The sequence below is a fragment of the Aulostomus chinensis genome, chromosome 22 (assembly GCF_037954235.1).
Source record: "Aulostomus chinensis isolate RoL2024-O1b breed Wild chromosome 22, RoL_Achi_v1.0, whole genome shotgun sequence".
NCBI classification, from domain to species: Eukaryota; Metazoa; Chordata; class Actinopteri; order Syngnathiformes; family Aulostomidae; genus Aulostomus; species Aulostomus chinensis.
In genome coordinates, this window is record NC_141341.1 from 2,287,448 (window position 1) to 2,305,802 (window position 18,355).

The 18,355-nt window shown below is 47.1% G+C and overlaps 1 protein-coding gene across 1 annotated transcript; it reads right to left on the minus strand.

Moving 5' to 3' along the window:
- Positions 1-6,466: 6,466 nt before the first annotated feature.
- Positions 6,467-10,183, minus strand: LOC147240302 (uncharacterized). The gene has a single exon (XM_086193358.1). It carries the CDS (start codon positions 10,068-10,070, stop codon positions 8,163-8,165), a length of 1,908 nt encoding a protein of 635 aa, XP_086049484.1. The 5' UTR covers positions 10,071-10,183; the 3' UTR covers positions 6,467-8,162.
- Positions 10,184-18,355: the final 8,172 nt, after the last annotated feature.

The following is an 18,355-nucleotide window of genomic DNA, read 5'->3' on the forward strand; positions in this document are numbered from 1 at the left end:
CAGCGATGGCTGTCCTTGCCTGCACTGTTCCTGGCGGCAGGAGTTGTTGGAGGCAGGAGGAACGAGGTAACGGGGTCATTTTCCAGTGTTTTTAGTAGGACGACTGAGGCTTTGTAGTTTTCGCCATGTGTTTTGGACGGGGGACATTTTTAGTCACTGTTTATCATTTGTTTTCCGTGTCAACCTAAACCAGGATCCTTCACTGATGCCAGGCGGACCACACAATGTCAGAGGTGGTTTTTAACCACGACGGTTAGCTCATCCTGCTGGAGCTGAGCGCTCACGCCCCTGCGGGCCCCTGCGGGCCCCTGCGGGCCCCTGCGGGCCCCTGCGCCTGCTGACTCCTGTCAATAAAGCTTCGCTCGAAAGCTTTGAAGAAGTTCCTTTGCAGCTGGAAGAAGAAAATGAAGAACGAGTTAAGTTGAACGAGTCGTTGCTCAAGAGCAGATTTGTGTAAGCAGCGCGTCTCTTGTGTGTTACGATTAGAGGACGACACAGGTGTTCGTGCTGTTGCCACAGCAACCAAACCTGCCTCTTGTAACATGCCGTGTCGCACCATTTGGCGTAATGAGAAAACTGCAGTGATGTCGGGGAATTAGCTGGTTAGAGACGGCGGGCCTGCTGTCGCCAGCACATCTCCTAGTACAGTAGCAGTACTTCTACTACGAGTGGCGCTCCCAGAGCTTTCAGGCCTGAAACTTGGAGCTTGTGTCCTCTGAAGTGTTTTCCTTTCTGCAGCTGGAAAGTCTTTCAAATTTCAGTTTTTCCTCCCGTGGATATTCTGTGTAGCTCCGGCTATCCGGAGAACGCCTGGTGTTTCCAGAGAAGAGACCTGAACTCTAACATCCCAAGACGTGTTTTCTACCTCCAAGGAGGTTGAGCTGGAGCAGCGAGGAAGTGCTCTACATGGGAGGCGTGTGTGTGTGTGTGTGTGTGTGTGTGTGTGTGTGTGTGTGTGTGTTATTTCTGGAGCTGCACGTCTAAGAGAGATCGTCTCGGGTTTGAAGCTGCACGTCTTTGTTTTTGTTGACAGTGTTTGTGTATATGAGCATATTTTTCTGTTTCTTCACGCTGGTGTTCATGCTTGCCTGAGTGTGTGTGTGTGTGTGTGTGTGTGTGTGTGTGCGTGTGTGTGTGCGTGTGCGTGTGCGTGTGTGTCAGCAGCCAGGCAGGCTCGGAGACAGGGCCGACAGCTCCTATTGCTCTTTTGGATGAGAGCAGAGCTTTTGCCAACAGGTCGACAGGCTCACTAGGAAAATACTGGTGATAATCACAGTGTCTGAGTACGTCGGTTCAAGCTTCATTGTTCCGTGTGTCTTTGACTGTTTAACCGCCTGCAGGCAGGACGGAGGAAACACACACGCTTTAGCCAGCACTTAGCATTTATATTTCTGGTTCTGGATTCGTGGTCCCTGACTGGCATCTGTGTTCCTCACATATCATACACGAGATCCACAAAAGTCCACAAAAAAATCAACAACAGGTTTGACAGGTTTGCAGTGCAGAGACAGGTTCATTTTGGCAGTGTATGCAGGTGTAATTATGTGTGAGAGCAGCGTGGCGGCTACATCGCGGCACTCCTGCCTGGCTGGCAGTGACGCTGCTGCTTTTCCAGACAGAGATGGATAGCGATGCTGCGGCGGAGGGTCAAGGATAATGCGAGCTGAGCCACGACCCTCTGCACCAGCGCAAACACACTTCCTCCGCACCAAGGTTCCGCTGAGCTCACGGTCATTTAGAGGATGGGCTCGGACCTCTTGAGAAAAGAAGACAGCATCTGTCATTTGTTTCACACGCTTCAAATGACCTGGACATATTCACGCTCTGCCGGCTTCTCCTGACTCATGACTCTTCCCTGACAGAGGTAGAACGCCAGAGTGTCGCAGGCTCGCAGGAGAAGGTCAAGGAAGGCGCCGTTCTTTTCCAGCCAGAAGATTTGAGCTCATCTGTCGTCAGGAAGATTTTCCCAACCAACTTGTTTTAGTTGCCTTTAATTTACCGGAGCAGTGGCAAATCACAACATGCACCCGTTTGGCAGTAAAACCACAAGGACCTGCTGGTGGCCACTTATCACGCGTCTAGTCAAAGTTAGTAAAGTAGAAAAACTCTTCAGGCCTCTCTTGAAAAACGTGGGAGACCCTGAAGGGTTCACCTGCACATCGCTGAAGTGTGATGGGATGTTTGTAACTCTCCGGGCTCAGGATTCAGGACCCTGATGTTCCAGTCACAGCTCAGGTTTGGATTTTTTTTTTAAAAAGAAAGAAAAAGCCCAACATCAGAGGTAAAGACGTGGCTGCTGGCGCCGGGGAGTCTCGTGGGTCTCGGTGTGTCGGCCACGCATTTTAGAGATCTAGGGGGTAAATATTTTGGATCCTCAGGAGACTCTTAGTCATGATAATGGAGAGCAAGAAGGCTGGAGAACCAAACACTCGGGCTGAATAAGTAGAACCTAAAACAACTCAGGAGTAATGACGCACGAACACGCAGGTGGGAGAGTGAGACAGCCGGGAGGAGGAGCTCTGTGGGTGAGGAGGACTCAGCTGATGACACACAGGTCATCAGTCAAAAAAGGTGGGAAAACCGGCAAAAACAGGAAGAAACACAGAAAATGCACATGAGGGAAAGGTATTTCAAAATAAAACAGGAACTACAGCAATTAATGATTCAAAGCTCATCAGTAGACAAAAAAAACCCTTTGGATTGCTTGCAGGTTACTATTTCTGGAACCAAGTCCTGGACCCGGTCTCGGTTTCTGACATTCCCACTGGCACATCTCTCTTGTGCTTTTGTGACAACTTGGTTGATGAGACTCCTGCTGGTGGCGGATCCTCTGATATGTGACCTCAGACACAAAGTAAATCCACTACTATGAGTCAGAGACGGCGAGTTGCAATCTGACGACTTTCAAAGTCAAAGTGAGTGTGAACTTGGCTTCGGTGCGGTGCCGCTACCGTCTAATCTTCAGACAGAGGACAGATGCAGATGCAGGGTTTTCGTTCGAACAGCTGACCTACGGAAGGTCAAACGCATCATTGAGTTGGTTGAGCATCCACTCAACTATTATTAGGTGGCTATCAGACATTGTTACTCAGGCGTTCGTGCTGCCTCAGGCAGGGGCACCAACGTTATCTATCTGGATATTTAGCAACTCATCTATTAGCGGGATGGTTCTATTACAGCGCGGTTCCCCCTCATCCGTGTGCTCTGTGTTTCTGCTGAGCCGAACCCTTCACGCCGCTGCACAGAGGCTGCTTCCCTAAATGGAGGCGTTAACATGAATGTGGCTCAACACATCTAATGCATCCACATGATAAAGTCACAACAGTCAAATAGAGTCAAATCTGTCCGCTGATTAAATCTCTGCATGTCCACAGACGTTAACACAGATCACCCACTGGGAGGAGGAGCCATCCAACGGGCCGCTGTTGGCCACCGTTCAGATGTTTCCATGTTGAAATGCCCACTTCCACTTATACATATTTATTGATTTCCGCACGACAGCCAAGAAGTAGATTTAGAAAAGCAGATCAGCTCTTTGCTTATCTTTATTGCTGCCTCAGACATGGAGCCAGCGGAGAGTTATTAAGCTACCTGAAAGCCTTTACAAGATAATGGGAGCACAACAGTGGCTCTAATGCTTCGTCCACTGAAACAAAAGAAGCCATTTTAGGTTTACACGAAGATGTGATGAAGAAATAAGTCTGTCAGCAGCTTGTTATAACTCACTCCGCCACGTCTCAGCAACTCGTTCCTTTTGAAAGCTGCAGACCAGATGCTCACGTGCTGCTATGACTCAGAAAGGCTATAATGAAGTTAGCGGAAGTAGTCGAGCATGCTGATTAGCTGTTTCATGCCTCTGGTACATTCAAGAGTGAGCAGTCATATGCATTCACACAGGTGCTCAGCACGGCGTGGCTGTCACAGCCTGACACTCCAGCACCTCGCTGGTACACTCATTACAATGACGCACACTGCTGCAAACCCTTCCTTCTGTGGACTATTATTTGGGGTTTAATGGTCATGTACGTGAAGGCCTGTGTCCTTCCAAAGCCTCTTTATTTTCCTTTCCAGTTTGAAAAACACTGGTAGTGTTCAAGAACACTTTGGAGAGACCAGTTGCTATGAAACGGAGTATGAGTGAAATTACAAATGTCATTACCACTGGTCTTTGCTCTGTGTAGGAAGAGATAACACAACTGCCCGTCATGTTTTGGCTGTAAAAACACGTTATTATCTTCCTCCTCGTAATAGGACTGCATCCATTTATGTTCCAAGAAATAAACTTCACTGGTCTACTAGTCAGGTTTGTTTTTAAATTTCTAAATTAAAAGCAAGTAGTAAGTAGTAATAATATAATAATAATAATATCAAAAAGAAATAAAAAGGAGAACGGAGGACGGTGAATAAGTGCTCTGTGCTTTCAATCTCGGTCTGCAACCACTTGTTGTGGAGAATGTTGTCATTTTTTGGTTCCTTATCATTAACACTTGCTACAACGTACCTGCCTGTTTTTGAACACATAAGACAAAAACCACAACATAACAATAAAAACTGAACTTGCACATAAAGATGAAGCAGAAGGTGTCCAGCAGCTATAACGCAACCACAGTCCGAGTGCTGAACCTTCCTCGCTGTTGAAAAAAGACAAGAAAAAGAGAAGTGATAACAAGCGTGAGGGCCGTGAGATTAACGCTGGTCATGTCCAGGAACACAGAAAGGCCTCATTTTTCCCAGGCAAATCCTCTCTTTTCCTTGGCTGCATTGATCAAATCTAATCAATCAAATATATGAACCACATTGAAAACAACTGAGGTTCACCAAAGAGCTGAACAATTAATGATCACAATTAGAAACAAAGAGCTGCACAAAAGACAAAAAGACCAGAGGACACACATGGGGACCTGACACCTGAGACAGCTAAAGACACTTAAAGGCCTGGGAAAACATAAAAGTTTTAAGACTGGCCTTGAAGGCGGTAACAGAAGAGGAACATCTGACTGAGGAGGGTCAGCCGTTCCAGAGCCTTGGGGCTGCTGCAACACATTCACATGTTCCTGCTGACCCGTTCCACGTAGCCAAGACCAGGGAACAGTCAGGAGCTGCTGATTTGAGGATCTTAGAGTTTTTTATGCAAATGCATATTGCAAATGTATTGGGGAGCCAGGCCATGTAGCACTTTAAAAAACACATAAAAGAACCTTAAGCTCTGACCTGTGCTTGACAGGGAGCCAATGAAAGGACACCAGTATTGGCATTATGTGTTCTCGCCTCCTAGAGCCGGCTAACAACTGGCAGCAGAATTCTGAACCAACTGCAAGCAGGATCAAGATGTCTGGCTGATACCTAAATAGAGTGAGTTGCAATAATCCAACCTAGAGGTAATCAAGGCATTGGTAAATATTTTAAAGGAGGGAAAGAACTGATTTAAGCTTGCCAATGTTTCTTTATTGGAAAATACAACCTTTTTCTGGCATAAGTATGAAGATAGGGCTCCAGGGGGCCAAAAAAAGACCACTTCTGTCTTCCCGTCATTTAATTGGAGGTAGTTATTTGCCATCCATAGTTTAAGGTCTTGAGGGAGGTCAAGAATGGACTCCAAGGTGGAGTTGTTACTATGACCAGATTCAAGTGGAAGGTATAACTGCATGTTATTGGTATAGCAATGATATGAGATATTGTGCTTTTGGAAAATAGAGCATAAAGGGAGCAAATAAAGGGTGAATAGGATGGGGCCAAGGATGGAACCCTGGGGTACACCATACATTATTAGAGCAGATGAGGAGTAGAGATTACCAATGTAACAGAAAAGATCGATTTGAAACGTAGGAAGCAAACCACTGGAGACCACTGCCTTGGATACCAACCTGACGCTCAAGCCGGTTCAGCAGGAGGGAGTGGTCAACAGTATCAAAGGCGGAGTTGAGGTCGAAGAGGTTTAATATGGTGGGCGACTTTTAGCAGTGCTGACACAGTGCTATGGTGTGCCCTGAAACCTGACTGAAATGTATCCATAAGGTTATTTTTATCAAAGAGGAACAGAAGCTGCGAGTAGACAATTTTTTCCATAACCCTGGACAGAAAAGGGAGCTTTGAGATAGGCTGAGAAAATCAGCGGGATCTAGGTTTGGTGTTTTTGATAGTTAGCCGGACAGCTGAGGGTTGAAACATGAAGGAACAGAACCATTAACCAGGCTGCTGTTGAGGAGGAGTGAGACTGCGGGACTTAAGTTATTAAAACTTCCTACAACAGGTGGATGGGAACAGTGTCTGTGATACAGGTAGTCAGCCTAGAAATGTCAACAATCTGTTAGAGTGACATGTGATGTATGAGACTTGTTGCCTATTGCTTCTCCATCTTCTTTCAGCTTTCCTACATAACTGCCTCAGTGCGCAGGTGTCAGCATTAAGCCAGGGCTGAGTTTTAATTTTAGGTTTCCTTGTCTTAAGGGGGCAACAGAGTCTAAAATAAGAGCACAGGTAGAGTTGAACTAGGTTTAAAGCTCCTCAGTACTGAAATATGGGGAAAAGGCCTGGACATTTTGGGATAAAGACGAGGCTGCAAAGGCCTCAGAGAATTTACCAGCTGCGTGAGTATGAATGAATGAAACAGGATGGAGAATCGAAAGCACAGATGATTTGAGATCCCTGTGTCTTCCACAGCCAGAGAGCGAACATTCAGACCAAGCGTGAACACTAGGTCTTGTGGTTATGCGTTAGGCCAGACAAACCGTGCACCCTCTCAATCTCCAACTCCCAAGTTTCAAAACAGAGTCCCTCCGCAAGAGTCTTGTGAAAACAACCAAGCAGTGTCCCATCAGTACCAAAGGTCTCCTTTAGTCCCACCAACCTCACATTATTTCACCTGCTTTGGTTTTCAAGGGCTTGTACGCGGTTCCATAGTTCCTCTGTCTGTTTATCCTTGCTCCCTTTGACACTGAGCATCTGCTCTGATGCCTCCACCAGGTATGCGATACGCACATCGGCCTCACCCAGCCTCTCCTACATGGTCGTCACCGTATTATTCAGCCCTTTCGTCGCTTGTTCAAGACACGAGACGTCGGTTGCAATGCTTTTCCAGGTGGACGTGCGAGAAGTATTTTTGAAGTATTTCAATGTCGCCATGTCTTCTAGCCTTTTCTTGGCATTATATTACTTAAATATGTGCGTTTTTACACCAATAACTCAAAGAACTGCACGTGCAGGACGAGAGCGCTCATAACTTGCAGCCATCTTGGATGCTGCACCCACGTGACTCATCTTGTGTTTATTTAGACAGACAAGAAGAGAACACTTCTCATCTAAAGAAACACCTGGGAGGAGGTGAAGCAGGTCTGGGAGGAGGTGGCGGTCACCAGTGTTTCCATGTTTTTTGGGCATTGATTGAACCTAGAGCTGTCGATGAGTTGGGTCAAAAAAATATGTTATTGGGTCGGGGGAGACCTGATGCTGCTGCCTGCTCGCTTTTAGCCTGGACCTGGAGGAGAAGATGAAGTTAGTGAAAAGTAAGTTGCTGCAGGCGAATTCACCATCGCTAAATTCGCTACTAGAGGAGCGGGAAATCAGAGGTGTGGAAAGTGTTTGCCGTAGTTTTAAATCCTGATGGAATGGGGGGGGGGGGGGGGTCAGGCTGCGGGCCAAGTTCAGGTTGATAATTCATGTTGATGTGTGGGGCTGGATAGGGTTTGGGCTTTAAAACTTGCAGGCCCCGTCGGGTTCAGGTTTTAATTTTCAGGCCCCTTGAGAGCTCTAATATGACCACATTCATGCCATGAATCTGCTCCAATGATTGATTTGCCCTTCCAACACAATTATTTCCGCTGTTGTTACTGGTTGTTGTGTGTCCTTCATTTTGCTGTCATTCTCTCTGCCTACCTTCCCTAACTCTTTGTCTCCCTCCCCTTTTCTTTCTTTTCTGTCCCTTTCTCAGTCTCTGTCCCTGCCCCGTTCTGTCCTCCTGACCAGTCAAGCAGATGTCCATTCCCATTGAACCTGGATCTGCTCAGTGTCCCTGCCTGTCAAAAGGAAGGTGTTTCATAGCTACTGTGCCTGCTCATGGAAAATCGTTGAATGTAAATTAATTGGAGGAGTGGTTCTATACCTACTCTACATGTGCAGTAAACACTGACGATGATCCCAATATAAAAATCTCCCAAGGGCCCGACTTACTCTTGGAAGTGCGAGTCACTTATTCGGTTGCATCGAAAGCAGTTCTTGAAGGGCTTGGCCAAACCTTGCCATACAGTGGAGAAGAAGCAACGGATCTTGTTCTTCTTTCCATGTGAAGAACCATCTTGGAAGGCATTGAGATGTCTATTTAAATGCTCGTAAACTGCCTCATCAAAAGAAGAGTCACCGTTCTCTGCAGCCTCCATGAGCTGCACAGCAGAACCAGACTCCTTCACAAGGCCCTTCATCACAGCCTTGCATAATTCCTTCCAGGTGGTTGTGTTTTGGAGAGCATCAAGATGAGGGGAGATGATCTCTACTGGCATATTTTCAGACAGACGATTAATGATGGGGAAAATCTTCAGATGCAGGGACTTGTATTTACGGGGGAGGAGCTTGACCAGCCTCATGATGAGACCATGCATCAGAATGCTTATCTGCTCTTGATTCTTGTCATGAAATGAAGCTTCTGTCGACTCTTGTGTGATGTGCAGGTCCTCGGGTTTGTTCACCCCCATTATCAACTTGCTGATGTCACTCAGAGCACCAGTGGCCTCATCGGCATAATTCACCTTCAGTGGCTCCATCTGCAACCTGAGAAGCACCTTCTGTAGGAAGTTTCTCACATTGTCTGCTGCCATCACATGCAGGACTTCAAGATTGTTGAGGTCGGTTCCTGTCATGACCTGGTTGGGCTCTTCAGTTTCTGTTGGGACTAAGGGCACGGCAAACGTTGCAGCAGACAGCGAGTGCTCAAACAGATTACTGGTAAGTTCTTTTGAGAACTTTGCGATCTCACTCTGGAAGTCTGACTGGTCCAATTTCTTGACCAAATCAACAAAACCCTCCTGGATGGTGTCAAAGTTGACTGGAGGAGATGTATTCTCCAGAGTCTTGACCTTCCAGGTTAATGGGGACTCTGGTCTGAGAGACCTGGGGCCAGCACATACCACGGACCTCTCTGGGAGACCCACCAGGAATTGTGAGCGTTCCCCCTTAAACATGCCCTTCAGCTCCTCCATCAGCTGTAGCTGGTGTTGATTCGTGAAGTAGCTGCGTTCGTAGAGACTTGAATCAGTTGTGCTTGCTTGAGATGCGAAGAACTGATTAAGCTTCTTCTGGACTGGTCGCATGTTGACATACACATAACGCCTCGAAGCATTATAACGAATGTCCTTGGCGATTGTTGCCAAAATGTCAGCCGCTGCAGTCTGAGCATCCACGGCTGCTGTGGCCTTGTTGGTCACTGACCACTTCATGAGGATTTTACTCATTATGTCAGTTGTTACTGGTTCATTTAGTTTCTGTGCTTCTGGCTCCTCACTCTCCGTGTCTTCTGGACGCCAACACAGTTTCCTTTTCACCTTACCTAAATAATTCTGCAAACACTGCAGAGTGTGATACACCATATCCCGTAGGAAGGTGACGTTGGACATGGTACTGGGGATGTAAATTACTGAGTTTGAAGGCCAAGCCTTGTCCCGCATGCCTGTGGATATGACGGAGGTGACCCTCACTGAAATCTCCGTCTCAATCAGTGCCGTGAGCTCTTTGGCACTCTTGCATTCCTTCTGCGGAACGCCAAGAGCAATGGCGAATGTTTCACTGACGGAGTCACCAAGAGTCAACAGCAATGATCCTAACTGTGCATTGTTATGTCCATTGCTGTGACACTGCTCTGCCAAACCGTTGGGCAGCATGAGCCTCAGGACACCTGTGGCGAGTGTCTGAATCAGCTCAATGAACATTTCCCCGAGCGTTGCCTCAGTGGCTGAGTTCCAGACCCCATCAGACACCAGGCTCCACTGAACATCAGACACTTGGTCAAAGTATTTTTTCACCAGTGGGAGCAGGGCCTGTGTGGTGATGTGTACGTTGTTCCCGGTGAAGCTGAATCCATTCATTGTTGCGATAAAACAATAGCAATATTAGATGGAACAGAGTAAAGATGTGCCACAAAGGTTTACAGGCGTGTGTGATGGAACTGGCTTTAGCTGACACAGCAGGTACTCAGTGAGTGTGGTATCAGTACTTTTAATTGGCTTTAAACCTGCTCTTACAAATACTCACTGTCAGCCAGATGACTGACAGTGAGTATTTGGATGACTGACAGTGACAGTCAGGATGAGAGCCTGAGATGACAGTCAGGATGACAGACTGAGTTAACACTTGAGACGTTGAGTGACAGTCAGGATGAGAGCCTGAGATGACAGTCAGGATGACAGACTGAGTTAACACTTGAGACATTGAGTGACAGTCAGGATGAGAGCCTGAGATGACAGTCAGGATGAGAGCCTGAGATGACAGTCAGGATGACAGACTGAGTTAACACTTGAGACGTTGAGTGACAGTCAGGATGAGAGCCTGAGATGACAGTCAGGATGACAGACTGAGTTAACACTTGAGACATTGAGTGACAGTCAGGATGAGAGCCTGAGATGACAGTCAGGATGAGAGCCTGAGATGACAGTCAGGATGACAGACTGAGTTAACACTTGAGAAGTTGAGTGACAGTCAGGATGAGAGCCTGAGATGACAGTCAGGATGAGAGCCTGAGATGACAGGACAACACAAACGTGTGGTTGTGAGCTTGTGATGATGTCATCACCATTCGTCCAACCTGGATCATCACCTCAGGTGTTTTTGGGCAGTGGAAGTGCTGCATGATTCGGGTTAGTATGTGAATGTTATTCGAGACGACAATATTGCAATTGCCAAATGATGGTATATCAGCACCAGGTCTCGTCCCGACATTTTGTTTTTGAGTAGGTGATTTCCTTGTGTCTCCTGAAGGTCTCGGGACACTCAGATGGATCTGGAGTTGTTTGTTGTTGAGGCTTTGGCGACTTTCGCTTTTGCCTTTTGCTAAACCGCAGGCTCAGGTTTCTGTGGGTCGTTGCAACTTTAACTTTGCAAATTTTTGCTTTTTTGTCACAACCTTGCATGTCAGCAACCGTGACGGCAGCTCTGAGCGCAGCAAGTTAGAAGTTCCCTCTCCTCTCTCTCTCTTTCAAAGTCATTGGATGGTTCAAAATATCGCAACAATCTTCATACTTTTGGAATCAAAAAGAACATTTGGATTGATTTTGATTGTTTGCTTGTCCCAGAAGTCATGTGTTCTTTATTCAACCTTCACTTAAAGAATCAACCCATGCATGAAAATAGTGTTCCTCTAAAACGATGTAATATCAAACTGTCACGCAAGATCAGCTTCCCAAATACGTGCCGATCCCTTCTTCCCTAGCCAATAAACAAATGCAGAAAATGAGAAATCGTTTAAGGCCTGAAGTCTGGTTTCCAAGATATCTGGCTGCAATTCCAATGAGACCAACCAAGTAGGTGATTTGAATAAGAAATTAGGTTAAAAAATTAAGATAATAAGAGTCAATTAGACGATTAAAATGTTTATGCTTAGGAAGCATCAGCGGCTTTGTCTGTTTCGTTTTGTTTTTTTTCCCTTCACTTGGTATTCGCTTACCCGCAGTTTTATCAAAGTGCCGATATGAATCATCTCCCTGAACGGAAATCGATGAGCCCTCATCTCCTGCAGGGGGTCCACGTTGCTTTGAACTTGCAGTGGCGAGGAAATCAGGGTCAAGGGGGCAAGGGAGTTATTGATTTTAGTACTATCACAGCAAATAATGCATTCCATCTGTCTACACACACGCAGACACACACACTCGTATTTTATAGTTTGGCGGTAACATAAACGCCCACATACACACGGATGCAGATGGGAAAAGAGCTGCTTCAGCGTATGGATGGGAGGCCTGGCTGCTTGCTAAGCGGTTATCCACTCTGTTGCTGCTGAGGTGTGTGTTTGGTTTATGACTGGGGAGTGGTCCTCTGGGGGGGGTGTGCGCGCGTGTGTGTGTGTGTGTGTGTGTGTGTGTGAGTGTGTGTGTGTGAGTGTGTGTGTGTGAGTGAGAGAGAGAGAGAGTGTTTTGGAGAGGCTAAAGCGCAGGGTTAACTGTCATGGGTTCAACACAATGCAACTATGAGCCTGTGGATCTTGCAGATGTCGCACGCAATGCAGCTGTTTTGCCTTTTTTTTCTTTTTTTCTTTTGTAGCATCGTTTGTACGTCGACAGCAGACAACACGTGTGTGATGATGAGGTGAAGACATGATGGGCTCCACTCACCCCAGGTGAAGCTCATGCTATGAAAGGATGAAGAATTACGCTCAATGTTACGGCAGCGTAACGTCTCTGATTGCTCCACGACACGTTACGCGCCCTACAAACTTTGCTCAGAGCAGTTTTCTGAATTATTTGTAAGAAAACACTCAAAATGTTCTAAAGTTGTAGCATGAGAGAAATGGATGGACGTAGAATTCCAGAAGGAAACTTGTTCATGGGAATGTTGCCTTATTGGAAGTCTGTTTTGGCCCACTGTCAGTTTGGAGCTTCTCATTGGCCGCATCGGCCAAGAACCCTGAAATTCCAAGGGAATACTGATACTGCAGTTTTTACCTGTGGCCACCTTTGCGGTGGGCAGGATTACACAATGTGGACTGGAGCAAAACTGCAGCTGCTGGGGGATTCACAAAACAAATCTTGCCAGGAAGAGAAGAAAGAAAGTAACAAGGCGTGCTGGACTGAAGCCAGCAGACGAAGGTGCAGAAGCAGCTCGCCAGGGTGAAGCAGGACCATTCGCCAACGATAAAAGGTGCTGCTGCTTTTTATTTGACAACAAACAGAAAACTGCGAATTCTAAACCTCAGATTCATGCTTCCAAAGTTGTACCCGCAGTTCGACTTCAGCTCAACAGCGGGACAAACTCAGTCACAGTTCTGAGACATTTCGTCTGACGAACATATTTACAGAGAGAGTGGTTTTAGTTAAAGAACACTACAATTGTACTTCAAACATGTCAGACCAGGCCAGACCAGGCCAGCCTAGGCCAGGCCAGGCCAGGCCAGGCCAGGCCAGACCAGGCCAGAGGCAACAGCCACTCGAGCAGCTGAGCGCTCATCAAGCCCATTGAAACCACACACACACACACACACACACACACACACACACACACACACACACACACACACACACACACGCAGGCATGCACTCTACAGTGGTAGCAGGATACGAGTAACTGTTGGCTGTTTGCTTTTTTTGGGGGGTGGGGGGAGTTATGGAACATTACCGACGTCAGAGAACGTGGACCGCTGGAGTGACTCAGCATGTGAGCCAGGCTGGAGAACCGGAAAGGGAGGTTCAACTGTTGATTTTCACGGCTGACTTTGCTTTAAGGACACGTTCGAGCGCTGCAGGTGGAGAGCTTTCTCCTACAGGTGGATCCACTTTCTTCACCGTCAACTTCAGTTTGTTTTCTATGTTCCACAGAAATTTCTGCTGGTGACCCCTGATGCTGCTACTTGTGGTTCATTTGAGATGGGAATTGAAACAGAACTTTCCAGTGTTTCTTAAAAATCATATGCAGACACACAAACACGGGCCGCCGTCTAAAATAAGTCCTGAACCCGCACGGACCACAAGGAGGTAGAACGTTCCAGCCTTCAGGCCCACAGCTTCTGCCCACTCTGCACTTCACGCACTCCTTCAACTGCAGCTTAGACCCCCGACCCTCAGACCCTCAAAAATGAAGTTGGCCTGAAAAGTTCAGGCATGTGTGAAACTTCGGCAAAGTTCTGGAAATGTACTTCATGAATGTGCGTAAATAAACTAAAAAGCTTGTTTGGTTTCATCTTCATTTGCTTTTATGCGTTTTATTTCTGTATCAAGTCACAGAATCTTTGATGAGTTTTCAGTAAATATACGGTGGTTAATTTAGAATATTAAGAACTGTCTCATATGGGATGTGATCCATCCATTTTACACAATCATTTACATAATTGTAGGATAATGATACAAGTAATCATGCCAGACTGATTACTTCAACTGAAATTTCCAAGGGAATTCACGGGGCACCCCTGGAGGGCTCCCGAGCCCCCCCACAGGACGGCACTGGAACACGAGATTGCAGGAAAACTACAAGCTAAAAACAAACAAACCACAGAACAAGACAGAAAAACAAATCTTTGTTTTTCATTTTTAAACAACTCCACTTGGTTAATCGCCAGACGAGGCCTACAGGCGGGAAATACTCATTATTTGAGAGGCGAACAGGATGTGAGCGTATATTAAAAATGTAATTTCTCAGATTGATGAAATCTTTCGTCCACCCGAAACCATTTTGCACCTGCAGGGGGTGAAAACTCCCAGCGAGGAACCAGCGAGTGTGAGGTTCTCCTGCTGGGCAGCGACGTGGACGCGTTCACTGCAGTTACACATCAAGACTGTGGAACATGAAGCTCCACGTTAGGAGGAGGGAAGGAGCTCGACTTCCTCCGTTTCTATGGAAAGCTTCCATCAACACAGTCATCGCTTCATTCACAATCAAACGATCGATTATGCTAATAAAGCTGCTCAAAGTTTACCAGCTGTCACTGAATCACAAAACTTCTGATGGCGCTCGCGCGGGTCAGACAATCACGTCCAGGTGAAGATTTACTGAAACACGTGACTGCATCTACAACCGCAGCAGCAGCGTTGTTCATATCAGCAAGATCCTCATGAACGGTCCTCGGATGGCCGCTGAACTCTGACCTCTCTGCTGGCATCTCATTTCCCCAATCTGATCTTCCACGTCACTTCACGGAGCCAATAAGAGGAGAGCAGAGCCTGCTGCCCCGCCCCCAGTCCTGCAGTGACAGGCCGAGCCAGAGGCGGAGGGACGGCACGTTGCAGTTACAATGCAGCCAGTGTCACACCTGGCGAGGCCTGGACGCACGCTGGCCATGAGCTGGGGATCAAACCTGATCCTGGATCAGCTCAGGCTGGATGCTGTGCCTCAGCTGCTAGCTCCTCCTCTGCTGAGCTGCAGCGTTTCAAGACAAAAGTTAGGCAGGAAGAGACGGCCTCAAAGTTGCACCCGTCAGAGGAGGAGCGCTGACACGCAGTCCAACTGCTCATCCGTCAAGTGAGGCGCATTTTACCAAACAGTTTAAGCTGAGTCGTGGCTTCTGGGCTGAAACGGAGCTGAGACCTATCAGGGTCGCGGCACTTATCACTGTCACTTTTTATCCAATCACAGTTGAGGAGAGGTGGGACAAGACAAGAACTACACAGACGACACGGAACAGCGCAGATGAAAGGGAAAGGCAACTTAGAACAAAGTAACAGTAGGTTAGTTGATCAGGCCGCTGCCTTCCTCCAGCTCACTCTATGAATCCTATGGTTCATTCCCCCACAGAGCCCAGTTCTCCCGTCTGACTGGTGTGTCAGTGAATGCATCAAACGCAGTCCGGTGGGGAAACAATGAACCATGAGCACAAAGAGCAGCCTGACAGCCTCAGTAGCTGCACAGCCCACAATGTGAAGAACAATCTGGACTTTGTTGCGACATCTTTAGTTACGCAAATTAATGCTGAATCCGTTTTATCCTACAGAAGAGAGCCGGGGTTGTTAATGAGACGGTCGGGGGTTCCATGTTGTTTAATAATACATTCAGAGAGGATCCTTTGTGGCTCAGTTTCAATTTCTCACCTTCCTTTCAGCCTGTAATAAAGTCTGGGCGCCGTCCTTTTTATCAGAAGACACAAAGTTGGACAGAATAACGTTAAAGTCAACGTGGGTAGTGACATATTCAGAGGGAGAGCCGCTGGCTTCTGCACGTGACTCCTCCCAAGTAGAGCAGGTCAAGGAACACACTCCCGATTTCATCTTTTCAGAGACCCAACGGTTCCCCACGAGCCAGCACACCTGCAACACCGCAGTCGAAAAAAGGTCCCCTGCTCTACTGGGCCGGCCATCTGCCTCAACCGGGCGGCGAGAGCAGGGAGGACGAGGAGGGACGGCCCATGTTCCGAGACCCAGGTTCTTCTATTTCTTTTATTGTTTAAGTCAAAACCCGTCGTCTGTCTGTCTTGGCCTGTAAAACCCCGGCTCAGTCGCCTTCGTTATTAAATATCTGGTGAATATTTGACTCTTCTTGCAGAGCAGTTTTGTTGGTGTGCAGCTGCAGCACTGAAACACCTGAACAAGTTGTGTTTTACCTTTTTAATTTTAAAGAATTGAACATCAGTGATAGAGCAGATTTAGACGGTCGGGATCGCAGAGAAATGTTTGTATTTTTATGGCTGGTCTCTTTTCTTAGGTGTGTTTTCGTCGATGAGCCCTTTTCCTCCAGATAAAAACATCCATCATCCCTCCATGTTCCCCCTCTTCTCCTGTTGAGGGTGGTGGGGGTGGAGCCTATCCCAGCAGCCTTCCCCCTGGACAGGTCACCAGTCCATGGCAGGGCCAACACATAGAGACAGACAACCATTGGCTCTCCCAGCCACGCCTACGGTCAATTTAGAGTCTGGATTAACCTGGTCCCTCTTGATGTCTTTGGACTGTGGAGGAAGCTGGAGTACCAGAGAGAACCCAGCAGGAACAGGGAGAACATGGAGACTCACCCAGAAGGTGCAAATGATAAAACACGACGCGGCATTTCTACTGACGTTATTTTCTATTACGGACAAAGAAATGCAAGTTACGTTTACACGTTTGAATTTGAAAAAAATGCTAAATGAAAGCGTGTCAACGGAAAAAGCGAATAAGAGCAAACCAGATGTTCGTGTGCAGCATCAGCAGCTGCATGTGCCTCCCCAGCAGAAACTGCATCACAACTGTGTCAGCAAGGCATTAAATACCGGCGAATCTTGATGGACTCGTCTCACAGCTCTTTTGTAACGACTTGAAGTGGAACAACGGCAGCTGATAGAAAGCAGGAATGAAAACGATCCAGCGCCATCAGGGATGAACGGACAACCTTTAATTCATTCATGAGCTCAAATTATTTTTAATCTTCTTTCTCTCAACAACGGCTGAAATGCAGAGGGCTACTTTAAGCCATTTACACGCAAATGCCAGCCAAATTAATCTTGATGACAGGCGGCCATTACTTCCTGGGCTGAGGTCCCTGCAGCCGTCTGGAACGCCTCGCTGCTCGCTCTCATTGGCCAGGACGCTTCTTTTCTGTACCTGCACATTTCTGGGTTTGAAATCAATTGTGGTGATGGATCTGATATCCAAGGAGGGCCATGACTGTGTATCTACTACAAGATGCATTTGTCCAAGCGTACCAACAACAGCAGGTTGGTGGGGGTGAAGAAAATCGCTGTAAAATAGCAGTAAATCCTGTGACAATGACCAGCCGCTCGCCTCACGTCTCCTGGCCTCCGTGGGAGCCGGCGCGCGCCGCTGCGCCTCCACCCTCACAGGTGTTGTCACTTAGTCCAGGTGGTGGCCAGACATCTGCTCAGGAAGGAAGCGGGTCAACCTGCCGGAACCTTCCGATCCAGCTGAACACAGCCGGTTGGTTCCATGAAAGACTCCCGCGGCGTGCTCAGCACCAACACAGACCTGTATCAGTGACCTTTCAGGTGCCATTTTTACCCGTCATTACCTTAATTGTAATCCAAGGCTCGGCTCTGTGCGTGGATTGGGGAGGGAATGGGGGAGGCGAGGAGGGGTGTGAAATCGAAGGACAAGAGACCTGTTCTGGTCTGGTTTTTACTAATGACTTGATGTTTATGCGGCTCAGGATGCTAAACATTAACCTCGGGGGGGCTGAGATTACAGGTCTGTGTGTGTGTGTGTGTGTGTGTGTGTGTGTGTGCGTCTTTGTGGGCTGTGGTTTAAACTCCTCTGACCGTCCACTCCCCGCGGCGGGAGGCCCATTAGTAAAGACCACTAGAGTTGTTCAGCAGCAGAAGCAGTTCCCACGCTTAATTATTTCACAATTATGTGATATTTTGTTGTATTTTTTCAGACTAAAGCAAATTAATAATAGTCATAAGGGAAATATGCCACTGGCCCTCCGGGCTTTTGAAGATCACGAGCCCCACTTTGTAACCACTGGCCCAAATCCACGTCAGGTAGAGATTCCAACAATCACGGAAAAGAACAATTTGCTTTAATAAACCTTTATTTCTACAACTGTTCCTTATATTTTGTACTTTTACCCAGATTGCTTCTATGTTTATTCTTCTCCTTTTTTAAAAGATCTGCAGTCAATGGCTACAACATCGATGAAATCATCTCTTACATTCTTACAAATTATGATAAAATAGAAGAGCACAATGACGCCCACAGATTACAGTGTCACGTGACCAACTGAGGTCATTTTCCAGGACAACTCAAGC

What these genes read in the sequence shown, in the direction of transcription:
- LOC147240302 (XM_086193358.1), bottom strand. Translation starts at nt 10,070, where the DNA reads ATGAATGGATTCAGCTTCACCGGGAACAACGTACACATCACCACACAG.